The 14,393-nt window shown below is 54.4% G+C and overlaps 6 protein-coding genes across 6 annotated transcripts; 5 read left to right on the top strand and 1 right to left on the bottom strand.

The window, feature by feature from the left end:
* Positions 1 to 514: 514 nt before the first annotated feature.
* IE81DRAFT_325539 (putative HEM12-uroporphyrinogen decarboxylase) lies at positions 515 to 2,884 on the bottom strand. Its single transcript, XM_025514550.1, has 5 exons — positions 2,445 to 2,884; positions 1,816 to 2,324; positions 1,401 to 1,714; positions 1,119 to 1,270; positions 515 to 864 (listed from the first exon to the last, which is right to left on the bottom strand). Exons 1-5 carry the CDS (start codon positions 2,623 to 2,625, stop codon positions 779 to 781), a joined length of 1,242 nt encoding a protein of 413 aa, XP_025367646.1. The 5' UTR covers positions 2,626 to 2,884; the 3' UTR covers positions 515 to 778.
* Positions 2,885 to 3,630: 746 nt separating this feature from the next.
* On the top strand, positions 3,631 to 5,472 carry IE81DRAFT_361202 (galactose-binding like protein; the record flags this gene model as incomplete). Its single annotated transcript, XM_025516725.1, has 5 exons — positions 3,631 to 3,707; positions 3,811 to 3,871; positions 3,983 to 4,089; positions 4,214 to 4,252; positions 4,519 to 5,472. 5 exons carry the CDS (start codon positions 3,631 to 3,633, stop codon positions 5,189 to 5,191), a joined length of 957 nt encoding a protein of 318 aa, XP_025367645.1. The 3' UTR covers positions 5,192 to 5,472.
* Position 5,473: 1 nt separating this feature from the next.
* On the top strand, positions 5,474 to 6,526 carry IE81DRAFT_220363 (hypothetical protein). Its single transcript, XM_025511039.1, has 2 exons — positions 5,474 to 6,093; positions 6,226 to 6,526. The coding sequence occupies exons 1-2, from the start codon at positions 5,641 to 5,643 to the stop codon at positions 6,235 to 6,237; spliced, it is 465 nt and encodes a 154-aa protein (XP_025367644.1). The 5' UTR covers positions 5,474 to 5,640; the 3' UTR covers positions 6,238 to 6,526.
* Positions 6,527 to 10,427: 3,901 nt separating this feature from the next.
* IE81DRAFT_220315 (hypothetical protein) lies at positions 10,428 to 11,355 on the top strand. Its single transcript, XM_025511036.1, has one exon. The coding sequence runs from the start codon at positions 10,732 to 10,734 to the stop codon at positions 11,272 to 11,274; it is 543 nt and encodes a 180-aa protein (XP_025367643.1). The 5' UTR covers positions 10,428 to 10,731; the 3' UTR covers positions 11,275 to 11,355.
* Positions 11,356 to 12,210, top strand: IE81DRAFT_220316 (hypothetical protein). Its single transcript, XM_025511037.1, has one exon. The coding sequence runs from the start codon at positions 11,436 to 11,438 to the stop codon at positions 11,961 to 11,963; it is 528 nt and encodes a 175-aa protein (XP_025367642.1). The 5' UTR covers positions 11,356 to 11,435; the 3' UTR covers positions 11,964 to 12,210.
* Positions 12,211 to 13,132, top strand: IE81DRAFT_220336 (hypothetical protein). Its single transcript, XM_025511038.1, has 2 exons — positions 12,211 to 12,991; positions 13,109 to 13,132. Exon 1 carries the CDS (start codon positions 12,458 to 12,460, stop codon positions 12,938 to 12,940), a length of 483 nt encoding a protein of 160 aa, XP_025367641.1. The 5' UTR covers positions 12,211 to 12,457; the 3' UTR covers positions 12,941 to 12,991; positions 13,109 to 13,132.
* Positions 13,133 to 14,393: the final 1,261 nt, after the last annotated feature.

Here is a 14,393-nt window from a genome sequence, read left to right as displayed (position 1 = left end):
ATGGCAAGGCGCCCAACGCGCTCGTTTCTCCTCCCATGCCGAGGTTTGATTTCTTCTTGCAAGTTCAAATTAGAAAATCACAGCGCCGCCCCCCCCCTCTTTCTGCACGTTGTGGAATGGTCTCGCGTCTTACTGGCTTATTGCTGACGGTGTCAACAGCATTTCTTTCCCCCTCTCCCCCCCCCCCCCTAGAAATTGATGTCGAGCTTGGGGTAAACTTAGACTCATTCCGTGCGTGGCGATGTACACATCCGCCTGATCTGCCCATCCGATGCGCGTCAATCTTGTTCATGAAGACGCGCAACACGCCTAAGTCTCTCGACGCTCGTTGAGATGGGCTCGTCTTCTAGACATCTGCACGGTCGCGTAGCTACTCACAAGCTTCAAAGAGCGTTCGACTTTCATCTCGAGCGATCGACAAGCCCCCAACTCCGAAGCATAGACAAGGAGGCCTCACTTGCACATCAGTCATGCAGGTACTTCGCGCTGCTCACGGATCACTCGAATTTGCAAATGCTCCGATCAATTGTATTCGAGGGAATTTGACCCCAAGCCAATCTGTGAACCGCGCTCCTCGACGGCCGAGACGTCCTGTGCTGGCACCATCCGCTATTGCCGACACTGCGCCAAGGCGCAAGGCGATCGTCCTTTCACACTCGTACCGCCTTTCGTTCGTGGTCGATCTCCTCGTTCCCGACGCACCAGGAGCAACTGTAAAATCTCTGTGACAAACAGCTCAACGATTTCTCCCTCCGCTGCAGGGCAAAAGCAATGCCCTTTACTCTTCATCCTTGGCACCCGCCACCTCGCTAGATACGCGCTTGAGCGTCTTGAGAAAATGACCCAGCATTTCCGGGTCGACGCCTGGCGAAATGAAGGGAAGGCGTGAGGACGTGTCAGTGCCTTTGCCCCGGCTGTGTAGATTTAGTAGGATCGCGCTTGATGGCTGTGTTGGAGATGAGATGGAGCCAAGCCGAGCGAGAATAGCCGACATCCCAGCGGGATCCATCTCACACGAGGATGACAGCATTCGCGTCGAGACTCGAAACCCAGACCAGGAGCTGCTCTGTCGCATGCATGCTTCAGGCTAGCGCCTCTGAGTGAAAGAGCAAACTCACCAGGTGTGATTCCATGACCCAAGTTGGCAATCCAAGCGCCCGATCCTCCAAAGCCGCCCTTCTTGGCCCTGCACAGCCTCTCCACTTCTCTCTCGATGGCCGTTTTACCAGCATAGAGCACTGCGGGGTCCATGTTGCCTTGCAGAGCGACACTGCGCCATTCGGCATTCGGGGTATCAACAAGGTGTTTGTCGCAATACGATCAGCATGCGCTTCTCGGAAGCGCACAAAGTCCTGATGCGATGCAGCGTTCGCTCTGCGCTTGCAAGATGGTCCACTCACCGATGGCCCGCCTCTGCGCCCGCCGCCTTCTTGTTAAAGACGACGCCAGGCGCAGCTTGTTGGACGATGTGTCTAGCCACAGCCGGCTCCACGGTCCAATCCAGTCCCACGACATCGTACCCAGCTTTGGCAATATCGGGCAAAGAATGACCCAATGCTCCTTTGGCAAAGACGATCATGGGGACGGATTTGCAGGATGTGCACGAGAGGGAATCTCGAACGCCGGATGCTATGTACTTGAGATAGGGGAGCGAAAAGGTCCTGAAATCGTGCGGAGAGAGCTCGCCGGCCCAGGAATCAAAGACCTGCACCAACTACGATGCGATGCAACATCGACGAGGCGTGCGGCAAAAAGCGCACATGAGCATACATGAGAGGCGTCTTTGGTGCTCTCCCTCCTACTACCCCCACTCACCTGAGCACCAGCTTTGACTTGACCGACCAAGAACTCGACGCAGAGGTCGGCGACTCTTTGCAACAATTCTTTGCTCTCCTCTGGATACTTGAAGAGCCATCTCTTGGCCTTTTCGAAAGTCTTGCTTCCACCACCTTCGACCATGTAAGCCATGAGAGTCCAAGGCGCCCCACAAAATCCGATCAGCGGCACTTCGCCATCCAATCCCTGTTTGGTCAACTTGATAGCCTCATAGACGTAACCCAACTCCTTTTGCACATCCACCTTTTTGCTCAAACGAGACATGTCCGATGGTTCGTTGAGAGGATTGGGAAAGTGAGGTCCGCGTGCTGGCAGCATCTCCACCTCTAATCCCATGGCTTGAGGAATGACTAGAATGTCGGAAAAGATGATGGCCGCGTCCAAGAGACCCGAGTAGCGACGAATGGGCTGCAGCGTAATCTCTGCGGCCAACTCTGGAGTCCTGCAACACTCGAAGAATTCGTGCTTTTCCCTCAACGCTCGAAACTCTTGCGCGGGCGGTGCGGCGGCCAGTGCAGTGGAGAAGGAGAGAAAGAAGAAGCAGCATAAGCATACGATGGAGCATGCCCAAATCCAGCGGGGCCAATGGGCAGGAGAATGCAACTCACCGGGCAGATATCTTCCTGCTTGCCTCATCACCCAGACCGGAGCCCTCTCCGTCTCCTCGCCACGAGCAGCACGAATGATGAGATCATTCTTGAGCCCAGGTTCTTTGCTCCTGCTCTCCAATTCCGATTTGCGAGTGGTCAGCGTGGAGTTGAGACGGGTCAGTAGCGATGCACCGGACATGATATCAATGGGCAGTGTGTGGGTGTGTGCGCCGTGAGAGGGAGAGAGAGGGAGAAGGAGAAGGGGTGGTGCGGGGAGGGTCTGGCAAGGATGAGCTTGGCGAGATGGTCGCTGGTGTATGCAGTGAGACTCGAGACTCTCGAGCGGGTGTTGATGAGTCGTGTCACGAGGCAAGCATTCGCATTCACGAGCTTCAAGTCAAGAGTCACGTCCTGATCATGAGATCTTTCAGCCGCATATATGCTGTGATCCTATATGGAGCGTTTGGTATGCAAGTTGCGCACCACGCCATTCTTGCATTCGTGATTCTTGATTCCTGCCTTCTGCTCCACTCACCGCTCGTGACTACTGCGTACAGGCGTGAGTCACGAGTACATGGCCCATACGTGGAGCACTTTTGACTCGTGACTGTGGCTTGACTCAACTTCGGATCTGGGCCGGCGGGTCAGTCAGGTGATGAGGCCCACGTGACCTGAGCATCCCGCGTTGCACGCGCGTGTGCGCGCGTGCGGCGTGCGCCGTTGTGGAGCATCCTATGCACGCACGCACGCACGCACGCACGCACGCACGCACGCACGCACGCACGCACACCGCTCTCGTCCTACGCTCCCTACTCCCACCATCACGCACGCTTTTCTGCTTTCAGCTTCGAACTGAAGACGCCTAGATAGAGGTACCTTGCGGCAACTCAAAATCAGTCACGCGATCAGACAACGTCTGCAATGTCAGGGTGGCCGTTTGTTGACACGTGTCTGCTGTGCTCAAGAGGAAAGCCCGAGTGAAGCTCGAAGCTCGAAGCTCTGAGCATCTCCAACTGAGAGCTAGCCTCAAAGGAAGCACACGAGCGCCAGCACATTCCAACATGGGCTACTATGACGTCCAGAGTGAGTCTTGGAGGAGCTGGATGTGGTGAGCAAGGGCAATATGACAATATAGTGCTTCGCTGATGCTCCGTATCCCCAAGACACGTCGGAGAAGAAAGAGGTGGGATGTCAAGCTGGCACGATGTGGAGCTTGTCCTCTTACAAGCCTGGATGCGGCGTGCAAGCCCTGAGGAACGATGATGTGGAGACGAGCTGGCAGTGAGTTGCGTTGGGGGGGCGCGCGCGCTGTGTGAACCACTCGCTGCAACATGTGGCATCGTTTGAATGCTCGTCGCCTGCTTGCTGCGCCAATGCCCTTTAGCTCCGACGGCACGCAACCTCATCTCATCAATATCCAATTCTCAAAGAGCACTATGCTCACCGTGAGTCTGCAAATAGTGGCACATCGAGTCGTGTGCTCGCCGCCACTGGTTAGAGCGCTGAACAGTATGCGCGTATGCGGCGGCATCGCATCGCATCGCATCGCATCGCAGCACATCTCTTTGCACCTGAATCACTCGCTGGACGACAGCTATACGCCTAGCAAGATCCTTATCAGGGCTGGTACGCACTACCACGATCTAGTCGACGTTCGTACTCGGTGAGTCCGAAGCGCATCACACCTCCCCCCCATTTCAGGTCGCAAGCTCACTTCGATTGTGCTTCTCGTCGTCTCGCATCCGCATTTTCGCCTTTTCCATCGCACTGTCTGATCTCTTCATCAGAACACTGGACAAGCCGGTAGGCTGGTATCACTTTGCCTTGTCCAAGCCTTCTGCGACGCACAGCGAAGAGACGGACGATGAGAAGGAGGATGCGCAGCTAGATGCTGTGGTGAGGAAGGAGAAAGCTCAGAAAGGTGGAGGTGGTGCAAGCCGAGAGGAGCGAGAAGAAAAGAGCTGGAGAGGACGGAATCTGCCGAGTGAGATTCGAGCGAATCGACCAGAGGTGAGTACCCTTTGGGACGAAAGGATTGTGGAAGGACGACGGCTGGTCGATTCTGATAGTGAGAGGGACCGACTCAATTCAGCTTGTGCGTTGCTCACCATCATATCGTGCTTCGACAGCCCATACAAGCTTACCTGCTGCAGGTGTGCATTCAGCAGTGTCATCTGAACGGCAAAGACACGCACGTGCGAGGGCTTAAAGTGTGGGGACCAGCTTCAACTTCTACCAGAATCTCATCCAGATCGGGCGATCACTCGACTTCGACTACTAGCCTCCGATCCCTGCGCACGGGTCAAGATACAGGCATGGGCTTTCGCAGTTCAGGCTTTTCGAACATGGTAGAGTCGAGCAGAACGTATGATCAGCTTCGGGGCGGAGAGCCGCACCTCGCTACTTCCACATCCACCACTTCGGATGCGAAAAGGAGAGCTATGAATGCTCAGTCTTTGGATAGAAGGAGGTTGAGGGATAGAGCAAAAGAGGCGCTTGATCTGCTGGATAGGCACGAGATTCGAGATGGGGATCTGGAGAGCTTGGTGGATGACGAAGAGCAGGAGCAGAGTCAGACGGATGAAGATGATGAGACGAGTGTGGAGCAAAAAGGCGCACGAGGAAATTTCGTGATCGGCCAGAATCAGAGGCGTACGGCGCCGAGTAGAGAAGCTCAAGATGTCGGTCTCGACCTGAATGGCTACAGGACAGAGGCTCTTGCAAGGGCCAGGAGGAGAGATTTTGGAAGCGTCGACATTAGATGAAGTTGCAATGTGCTTTTGGTTCAGCATCGCGAGATTGGAACACTTGATCGCGAAACGAGAGGGAACTTGACAAGAATCTGGATGGAAACCCTCGAGATGGGCATGAAAGAGCATGTGAACATTTCGAAGAAGCGCGAAAAGAATCGTGCAAGGCACTCGTAGACGCCAAAGAAAACTCGGCTTGGGTCGCGCAGGCTCTTGTTGCGAAGCGATGGACCTGGGAAGAGGCGCTGCGCTGCGTGGCGTCCTAGGTCGATGCGCTAAACAAGTCAGCCGACATTCAAGACTGCGCACGCGGTCGGCGTCACTCACATGCCACTGTGCAGCGCTTCACTTCCACGAGTACGTTTCCCAGCAGATAGTGTCGAGGATATCGTTGTTGAAGGAATCGCCGTCGTCGGGATTGCCGACGCTACGAAGCATTTTTGAAATACAAGGCGGGATGCGTGATGGACGTCAACATTACAGAGCGTCGAGGCGAGACTTCTCGAAAGCAAAGCAAAGCAAAGCAATCGGCAGTTCAGGTGCAGGGGCAATACTCACGAGCAATCGGCCTTTGCCCATGGCCCATCTTTGTGCCTACTAGCTTCGTAATCCTGCCTGAAGAAAGGCTTTGCCTGAGCATTGATCTTGGTGCAGGTAGCCGCCCAGAGTGCCCGAGCTGCGGCAAAATTAGAGGCGCCTCGATACTTTCCTGGGCAGTATTCTTCCCCGCGGACATAGCTGACGGTCAAAGCGTTGATGGGATCTCCATCTTGCAGAGAGGGCTTCCAAGGCTCGACGGGTTCTTCGCCCATGCCCATACCAGAAGCCTGAACGAAGAGGCTTTTGGTCGTGATCGAGACGACCAGGAACAATACCGAGCGCAAACAAGAGCCTCGCATGATGAAAAGCTAACTTTTGTGAGTTTAGCTGGGACAATCGTCGCGAGAATTTGAGGATGCGAGGTTGTTTGTGTGGAGGGAATCCAGACCAAGCTGATCACTGACCAGATCGAAGGCCCTTATATACGCGCTTCTCCTACGTGAACAAAGAAACGCTTCTAGGGACTCGTGCGGCGGAAAGTCAGGTCACCTCGTCCCAAAGGCAACGTCTGCGCAAATGAAGCAGCGCCAAGCACGGTACTCGAGGCTCACCCTAGTTGAAAAGAAAATTCTGGAAGCACAATAAGAGCTGCAGCAGTCTCGAGAATCGGCTCCTGCGTGTCGGCCATCGGTAGACACTCATCAGCGGCATGCATCGACAACCTCACAAATGAGCCATTGTAACACGGGCCAAGACGGGCCAGACTGACATTTGGCGGCCGACGATCGACCGCCACCGCCGCTTCCAAACGCTCATTTGGCGCCAGCTTGCGGTCGCGAGGACACCGACATCTACCAGCAAGTCAAGACGCGCAGCCAATCGCAGGTACAGTAATAAAGGAATACGCGGCGGCTTCACGCTTCCTTGGGCATTGGTCTCAGCATAGGAACCTTCGCGCCTAGCATTGACAATGTCGGCGCACTGCTCACTCTATTGTGGGCAGAGAATATTGTGGGCAGAGAACAGCGTTGGAACAGCGTTTTCGTTGGCACTGCATGTCAGAATGGCACAAAGTCGACGACGGTGTGCGGTTTGAATATGCGCTCGCTGGAGGTCGCGCGCTCGAACACATCATGCGCGATCAGACTCTTAGATGACACGCGTCATGTCAGGGCCTGCAATTGGCCTGCAAGGCGAAGCTCACACGAATCGGCAAGGAACTTCTTGACGGATGTACCTTTCCGAGGTGACGCCATCATTGCGAACCAAATGTGGGGATCCACCCGTCAGCACTCGGTACAAATATCAGAAGGACCTTCGCACTCCTTACCTTGCGATTCTCTACGCGTACTACCAGAAGTAGTAGGCCCAGCAGATTTTATAAAGCACGTCGGCGTCGATGGACGTACCGGTGTTAGGGTCGCCGATACTGCAAGACGCATCGGATGCATTGTAAGTATAGGACATCTCAGCATGGGCAATTTGGAACGGACGAGTGCTACGTTGCCCTTCAGGAGGACACGATAGCGGCTGAAAGGACGCTTGGAAAACACTCACTAGCAATCGACCTTTGCCCAAGTTGGATTGTTCTTGACCTTTTGAGCTTCGCTGTCTTGTCGAATGAATGCCACAGCGCTCGGATCCAGCTTGTGACACTCTTCTTGCCACATGGTGTTGGCGCTGGCAAAGTCCGACGCGCTTTGAAAAGTGCCAGGACAACCGAGCTGAGAGAGTGTCCAGCTTACCGTCACTGCGGCATTGGGGTCCCCAGGAGCCAGGTAAGGCTTCCAAGGGCCTTTAGGATAGTCTTCGTACCCGGGTGTCCCCGGAAGACCCGGAAGGTCGTCGGAATGGTAAGCAGCTTGCACGAGAAGACTTGGTGCCGTTGCTAGGGCGACGCAGAAGAGCATCGAGCGCGCAAAAGAGGAACGCATTGTGGCAAGCATGTTGACAAGAGCGATTGGGCGACGTTCGGTGGAGCAGTCGAGCGGATGAGGAAGGTGCGAAGCAAGTAGGAGCACCCGTGTGCTCTTTGTAGTTCTCAAATGATAGAAGCACGCCGCTATCTCTAGAGACTTGTGCGCCACTGTCAGCGAGTGTCAAGCACCCTACGACAAAGTGCCAATCACGCAGACTGGGCGGCGTCAAGGCCTTGCTCAATTTGTGTGTGTGTCAAGTCCGGACATCGCCGTCCCGATCGAGCAGTGCACCGCAATAGAGATCGAACGGGATGGATCTCTGCACAACAGCCAAGTCAAATCACTTAATTACGCCCAGCCGAAACAGACAATCTTCGTCTACGGCCTTCGACATGTACGCAGCCTGACGCTCGGCATGTTTGCTCGAGGAGTGCGGCTGCACCCAGAGAACGCTGCACCCGTCGCAGAGCAAATATGGGCGCCTAGAGTGATCGGCAATCCTGAATTGGTGAGCATCTCTTGGATTCATTGTCGTCGTTCAGGAACGTTCTGCAACCGGCACTCGGGTCAAATTTGGCCAGGCGTATCATCACAACAAGCTGACGGTCCGCTTTGAGCTAGCTCACCAATCTTTAAGCGTAGAGTACTCAGCCCGGCAGATCAATTCGCGCGCTTGTTTGTCGTACCAAAATGCTTGTCTTAGGCAGGCTTTGCAACGAACAGACAAGAAATCAGAGCTGAGTATAGCTGCCGGCCTGCTCCTTCGCACAAGAGTGCACTCACTAGCGGTCAACCTCCGCATAAGCTCCATCGTTTTTGGCATCCTCTGCCTCTGTGTCTTCCTTGATGAAGGGAACCGCTTTGGCATCGAACGGCAGACAGAACTGTTTCCAGATTTCTACCGCATCCTTGTAAGACGCTGCAGGCCAAAAGTAGCCCGTGCATTTCTCTGGAGGTCGAGTGTAGCTGACGTCGAGAGCCGCTGCTGGATCTCGTTTCAGCGCGTGCGGCTTTCAAGTCTTTTCGAGTGCACGGACGGCTGAACTTTGCATCAACAAGAAGATCACGCACCAATGCGCGAGGGGCAGAACACTTTTTGCCATCGTGATGGCGAAGGTTGGTAGAAGCATTTCTCTCAAGATAGGAGATGGTCTTGAGGAGTCTTTCCTCTGCCGGCTGGCTAGCTTTGTATCAGGGGAAAATTGGAAGCGGCCAGCGTCGGCTTCAGACACGCAACCCAGCAAGAACTTATCGTCGGAGGTATGTGCAATCAAACGATAGCCACGAGGTAGCCGTCAATCGACGCCAGCCTCAGGCAGTGTAGACGCTCGCTGTCCAGAATGTGCAGTCACCGACTCTGACGCCCAGGGCGTGACCAATTGCGCTGCAGCAAGACATCATCAATCGCTGAAGGTCGCTTCTCCTATCGGGATTCGAGGAAAGATGTTCAGTCGCTTGAGCACCATCCGCCGAAAGTGGTAGGGCTGAATTAAGTGGTAGGGCCTCTGAATACGGCGGCTTGCGAGCTTGCAAACCGTTCCCGATGGTCTAACCTAGATATCGCGTTCACCAACTGGAGACCGTGGCTCATCACTCTTGGAAGCTTTGTTGATCTTCAATTCCCTTGAATTCAAGGAGCATGGAGTCACCAGTGGCGAAACGTCACAAGATAATCCACGATGCCCACGGAATCATCACGTGATACGTCTAGAGCGTGCCGTCTTTTCCGAACACGTGCATGTGCAAGCAGCTAAGGAGAGCTTTTGATTTCCGCTCGATTAGCATCGATCAAGCCTTTCCGCTCCGACCATGAACCGCTTTATTCACTCGTCTCCTCTGTGCGGCCTGCAGAAAAGTGGCAGATTCCATTGGCCGCTTTTGGCGACATTTGGTGGCTGTGCTCAGCCCGCGGCGGAACGTTTGTGCGCGCTTGGCGATGCGCGTGGGGACCGGCACCTCTCGAGCGTGCAGCGACGAGTCTTGCTTTTCGCGACAGTCGATGGTGCAGCATTCGTGGTTGCAATCACGAATGGAGGCGAGACGTTAAGACATGGCAGGCATCACGCGGACGGCTCATCTATCCGCTTCCTCGAACGTTGTCGCAGCGCCGTGAGGGCAATTTTTGCAAGACACTGGATACACAGGAGAGGGAGAGAGACACCTCAAATCACAGATTCGTGGATCAAGAGCGCCAAGGCTGCATCGGTGATCCTGCATCTGATTTGTAGATGTCCGACCGCGGTACGGTACTCGGAAGCGTGGAGGCTCATCCCGCAATTTGACAAAGCAAGAAATGTCCGAAGCACATCTATCAGCCTCATCAGCTTCCACCAAAGAAGTATGGGCCGTAGTCTCGAGTATGTAAATGTCGAAGAGAGTTGGACCGATGTCTTGCATGGACGCCGGTGGTCCGGATGTATAGAGAGGCGCGCGTGTCCGCGTGTCCGCGAGACCGCAGGGACAGGGTGCACGCAGCGCACCAACTAACATCATCAAACTTGCTGCTAATCACGACTGTAGACGACAGTAAGGCACTCAAGGCTGCAGGTCTCGCCTCACAGTGTGACGAGTCGCGAGCATCGTAAAACAATCCATCTCTTCTCCGTCAGTCGAAGAGTCCATTCATGTCAAATGTCGCTCTGAGACCTGCTCTCTAGGTAACGAAAATAGCTCAAATTGAAGCAGTCGTCACACGTCTCCGGGAGCAATGCTTCTATTCAGGCCAGCCCTGCGCAGCTTTGCTTGCGGCAAGCCACAGTCACGAACAACGGGATAGCTCGACTATGCCTGCGAGCTCTACAGGACCCGAGACACTCGCGGGCGTCTTGAAAGGGAGGAATTCGGCTGGCTCCGCGCTTGGACTGTCCGAAGCAAATGTGCAATACATTCGCGAAAAGGCGCAAAGACAAGCGGCAGGCATGTGCCTTGTCAAGAGCTGGTTTCAGAAGGATTGCTGGGCCACCAAAGCCGTCAGCTCGTTGAAGCGAAGACGACTGGGCAGCGCACTATGGTCGGTTCAGAGATTCGCACACGAATATGTATAGAAACGCCAAATAGTCCCCCTCACTTTGAGTTCGCCGCAACAAAAAGCGAGTAATGCGTATACACAGCTCCTTCACATCAGCCCCGCCTCTCGTTTTTCAGCGGCTGTCAACGCGAGATATGCAGCGCTCCCACGAATTACTCGCAGCTAGCTACGAACCGCTGGGCGATGAAGATGTCGAAGAAAGGCACAACAAGACACGTCGGTGGCATAGCCGAATGTGCGGGGGGGGCTCGGGCGCTCGCAGTCATTTTCACTCTTACCCTCGTCTCAGTCATCAGCACTGCGCACGTCTTTTGGATCCCATCCCCTACGCACTCGTCGACTATATCGTCCAAAGCTGGCTTGGAGGCCTTGTCATCCGCCAAAGACGAGGGGGGGAACCATGTAAATCTTTCAATTTCCTCTCGCAACGCCTAAGTCACGTATGCCACGGATGCGAACGCACTCTGCAACACGCTCATAGCACACGACACGCTTCTACAGACCCATCCACGCACAGATATCGACCGAGTGGTGACCGTGCCAACGAATTTGCCGCTCGGACGGTATCAGCAAAGACTTGGACAACTCGGAGTCGTCGTACACAGGCATGACCTTCTCGCTCGCCCATCCTTCTCTACTTGGTCCCACTCACTTACAAAATTGAGCATTTTTCAGCTCGAAGGAATCTACGATCGCGTAGTATACTTTGATAGCGACGCTTTGATCCTACGCAACCTGGACAACTTGTTCGAGCTGGAAGAATGGCCTTTGTATGCGCCTAGAGCTTATTGGCTACCGCAAACCTTCTTTCAATCCACATTGCTCGTTTTGCAACCTAGCAATAGCACTTTTGAAGGTCTCTTGCAGCTCTCCAGGACGCAACCGGGCTTCGACATGGACTTGCTCAACTCGTACTTTCGCAACACGACCGCAATTTTGCCTTCCTCATTCGTCGTCCTCAATGGCGGATTCAGACAGTCAGGCACTCGAATCTCTTTCGTGCCTGGTGCAACGGTGGATCAGCTTGCCCAAAGGACTCACATCCTTCACTTTTCTGAAAGTCCGAGAGGTGGATACGGCAAACCTGAAGATAGGAAAGCAGTCGACGCACCTGCAGACGCGCATCCGCTCTTTCGGGGAGCTTTCGATCGTTATTGGACCCTCAAAGAGCAGCTGTGTGCGCCCGACATCGCGTCGGGAGGCGCGAAGTCCAATGCCGACATGTCAACGCCTTCAGCCAAGTCCTGACTGGTGGCAGAGCAATTTGACCCGAGGAACCATCCGAGAAACCGAGCCATAAGCAGAGGCTCCCGGCAGGAAGATGAATGAGGCGCATCCCCTCGATGTTGCACTTTTGACTATCTGACCTGAACTCTACCGTGGGTTCTGCGTCGAAGCATTACCAAGCCAGCACTCGTAAGAGTCGCGGCCACACGTTACGAACACGTAGCGCATCACCGCTGCAGCCGCGGAGGTGCGCACAGGTCCGGAGAGACGAAGACGGCTGGGGAGTGCAATGGTTCCCGTTCAAGTGCGCCGAGCGATGCAGACAATTCACGCCGTCTGTTGACACTCGATGTGGAGATTGCTCTACAAACTCGAAGAAGTCACACCTTGGTATCCAACGTTCCGCCCGGCTCCGGGCTTCCGAATGTCTGAGGCCAACACAGCGACAAGTCTGCGGCGCTCAACTGACAATCGGCAAGGAGGACATTTCCAAGCGGTTTTGGCGGCAAGAGCGTTGCAGTGCCTTCAGTGCTGTATGACAAGCTAGCCTTTCGCAGGCCCTCAACGATGACACGAATAGCGCATCGTGCGGAAATTACGGCACGCGAGCACTGTGCGTTCGGAGAGTCATGGGGAAACCATTGGCGCAGACTACTACTAGACCAACAGCAATGTAGGCTCTTTAGAGGTAAGTGCACCCAAATTTGGAATTCACCGTCTTCGGTGCATCTAAGCCAGCAATGGAGCGATTCGTCGACCAACAACCATAAGTACGGGTGGATTTGGCCACTCCATTCTTCCGTTCTACTTGTGTTGCCGACCAATTCACCGAAGCACAGCATCTTCAAGCTACTGTCTTACCTTCTTCAATCAAAGCCCCGCGCAATTGGGAAAGATCGACATGAGGCTGCTATATGCGGTTGCCATCGTGTGCATGTTCAAGCTAGCCCAGGCCGGCATGACGGTCACTTGGAGCAAGATTCACTGGCCGTGCGTCGAATACAAAAATCCGGGCTCTTCTCAAGAGGCGTCACAACAGTGGTCTACTGAGTGCAAATCGGCTGCTGGGACTGCCGTTCCTACTTTCACCCCGACGAACACGTGAGTGCCTCGGACAGAGTGCGTGCGGGGATAGGGACAGCTATGCGAGGGCACAAGGAAAAGTGAGGCCTTTCAATTCGATTTCTGACCGCCTTTACGCTGCCACGACCCTTGCAGAGCTGGCTCTGCCACAGTCTCATGCACGTAAGTATCTGAAGTAGCGCACGGCAAAAAATTCTCTCGTGGTGTCACATTCAAACACCACGGAAGCTTACCACGGGAGCTTGCTGGACTGAACAGACCAGAGAAATTCATTGATGTCTGACCACATTGACCTTTTTTTCGTCGCCCGATAGGCTGCAGTCTAACCTTGGCACTGCAGACATCACCTTCGACGTTGCCAGGGCCCTATGTTGGGTCAACGGCAGCTAGGGTCTGCACAAGGGGATTGGAGCCAAGGTCACTTCAACGAACCAGCCAGAGAAGAAGGCAGGAGAATGATGATGGGAGACAAAAGTAGACTGCACGACGACCGCATATACCTGTGTTGTTATGCGGCAACGTGCACCTGAGCTCATACGACAGCCTTTTGGATGAATGCGTGATACGAAACGCGCTACGTGCCGATGAGTCGACAGCTCAGCAACGCCTCGAGTGGACCAGAAGTGAATGCTGTAAGTGAAGCAAGGGTGCAGGTGCTCGACCTCTCAGACGTATGGGCGGAGCGTTCTACCTGCGCGTACAGCAGCTCAGGATGTGAGAAAGCGAGACAGCGAGACATTCGCGTCTCATGCGCGGCCAATCGAACAGGAAATCAAAACCGTCCAAATTTGTTGCAGACGTCCAAAAATGATGTTTCGAATAGTCTGGTGACCGTGGAGGTCACATCGACCCGGCCCGTTGGCCAATCAAGGCGCCAGTGTCTGCGGAACCGTGCTGCACACCGAAGTCGCTCAGGCCACGTCGGCTCGTTGGTGAATACAGGCGCGATTTCCGGGTGGACCGTGCCGTACTTCGAAATCGCTGAGCTGGGAGGACCTCTGAGATGGGGTTGTACGCAAGCCATCAACGAGGCCGTCTACGCGGCGTGTCCCGCAAGTTCATCCTCTCTCTGATCTGCAAATATGTTCCTTTTGCGCGCGTCGTCATCTTGTGCATCTCCAATGCTTGTTTCTCTACGTCTTCATCCTTTCTGACACAAAGCAAACACCATACATCTCAACTTACAGCATGAAGCTCATACAAGTGATGCTCATAAGTAGCCTGGCTGGACTAGTCATTGCGGGCTGCACTGTGGATTGGACACTCAAGCAGGCACATTGTGCTGGCTACAGTCAGCCTATCAATGCACTTACGGCAAAGACGGTATGGGGAGATAAATGTCGTGCATACAGCAATACAGCCGTGCCCGACTTCCAACCCATCTCGTGAGTCTTCCGATCACCTGCTCCTTGACTCACTG

This window comes from Ceraceosorus guamensis, assembly GCF_003144195.1.
Source record: "Ceraceosorus guamensis strain MCA 4658 unplaced genomic scaffold IE81scaffold_66, whole genome shotgun sequence".
Classification (NCBI taxonomy): domain Eukaryota; kingdom Fungi; phylum Basidiomycota; class Exobasidiomycetes; order Ceraceosorales; family Ceraceosoraceae; genus Ceraceosorus; species Ceraceosorus guamensis.
The sequence above is the reverse complement of the archived record's forward strand: the minus strand, read 5'-3'. Positions and strand labels throughout refer to the sequence as shown.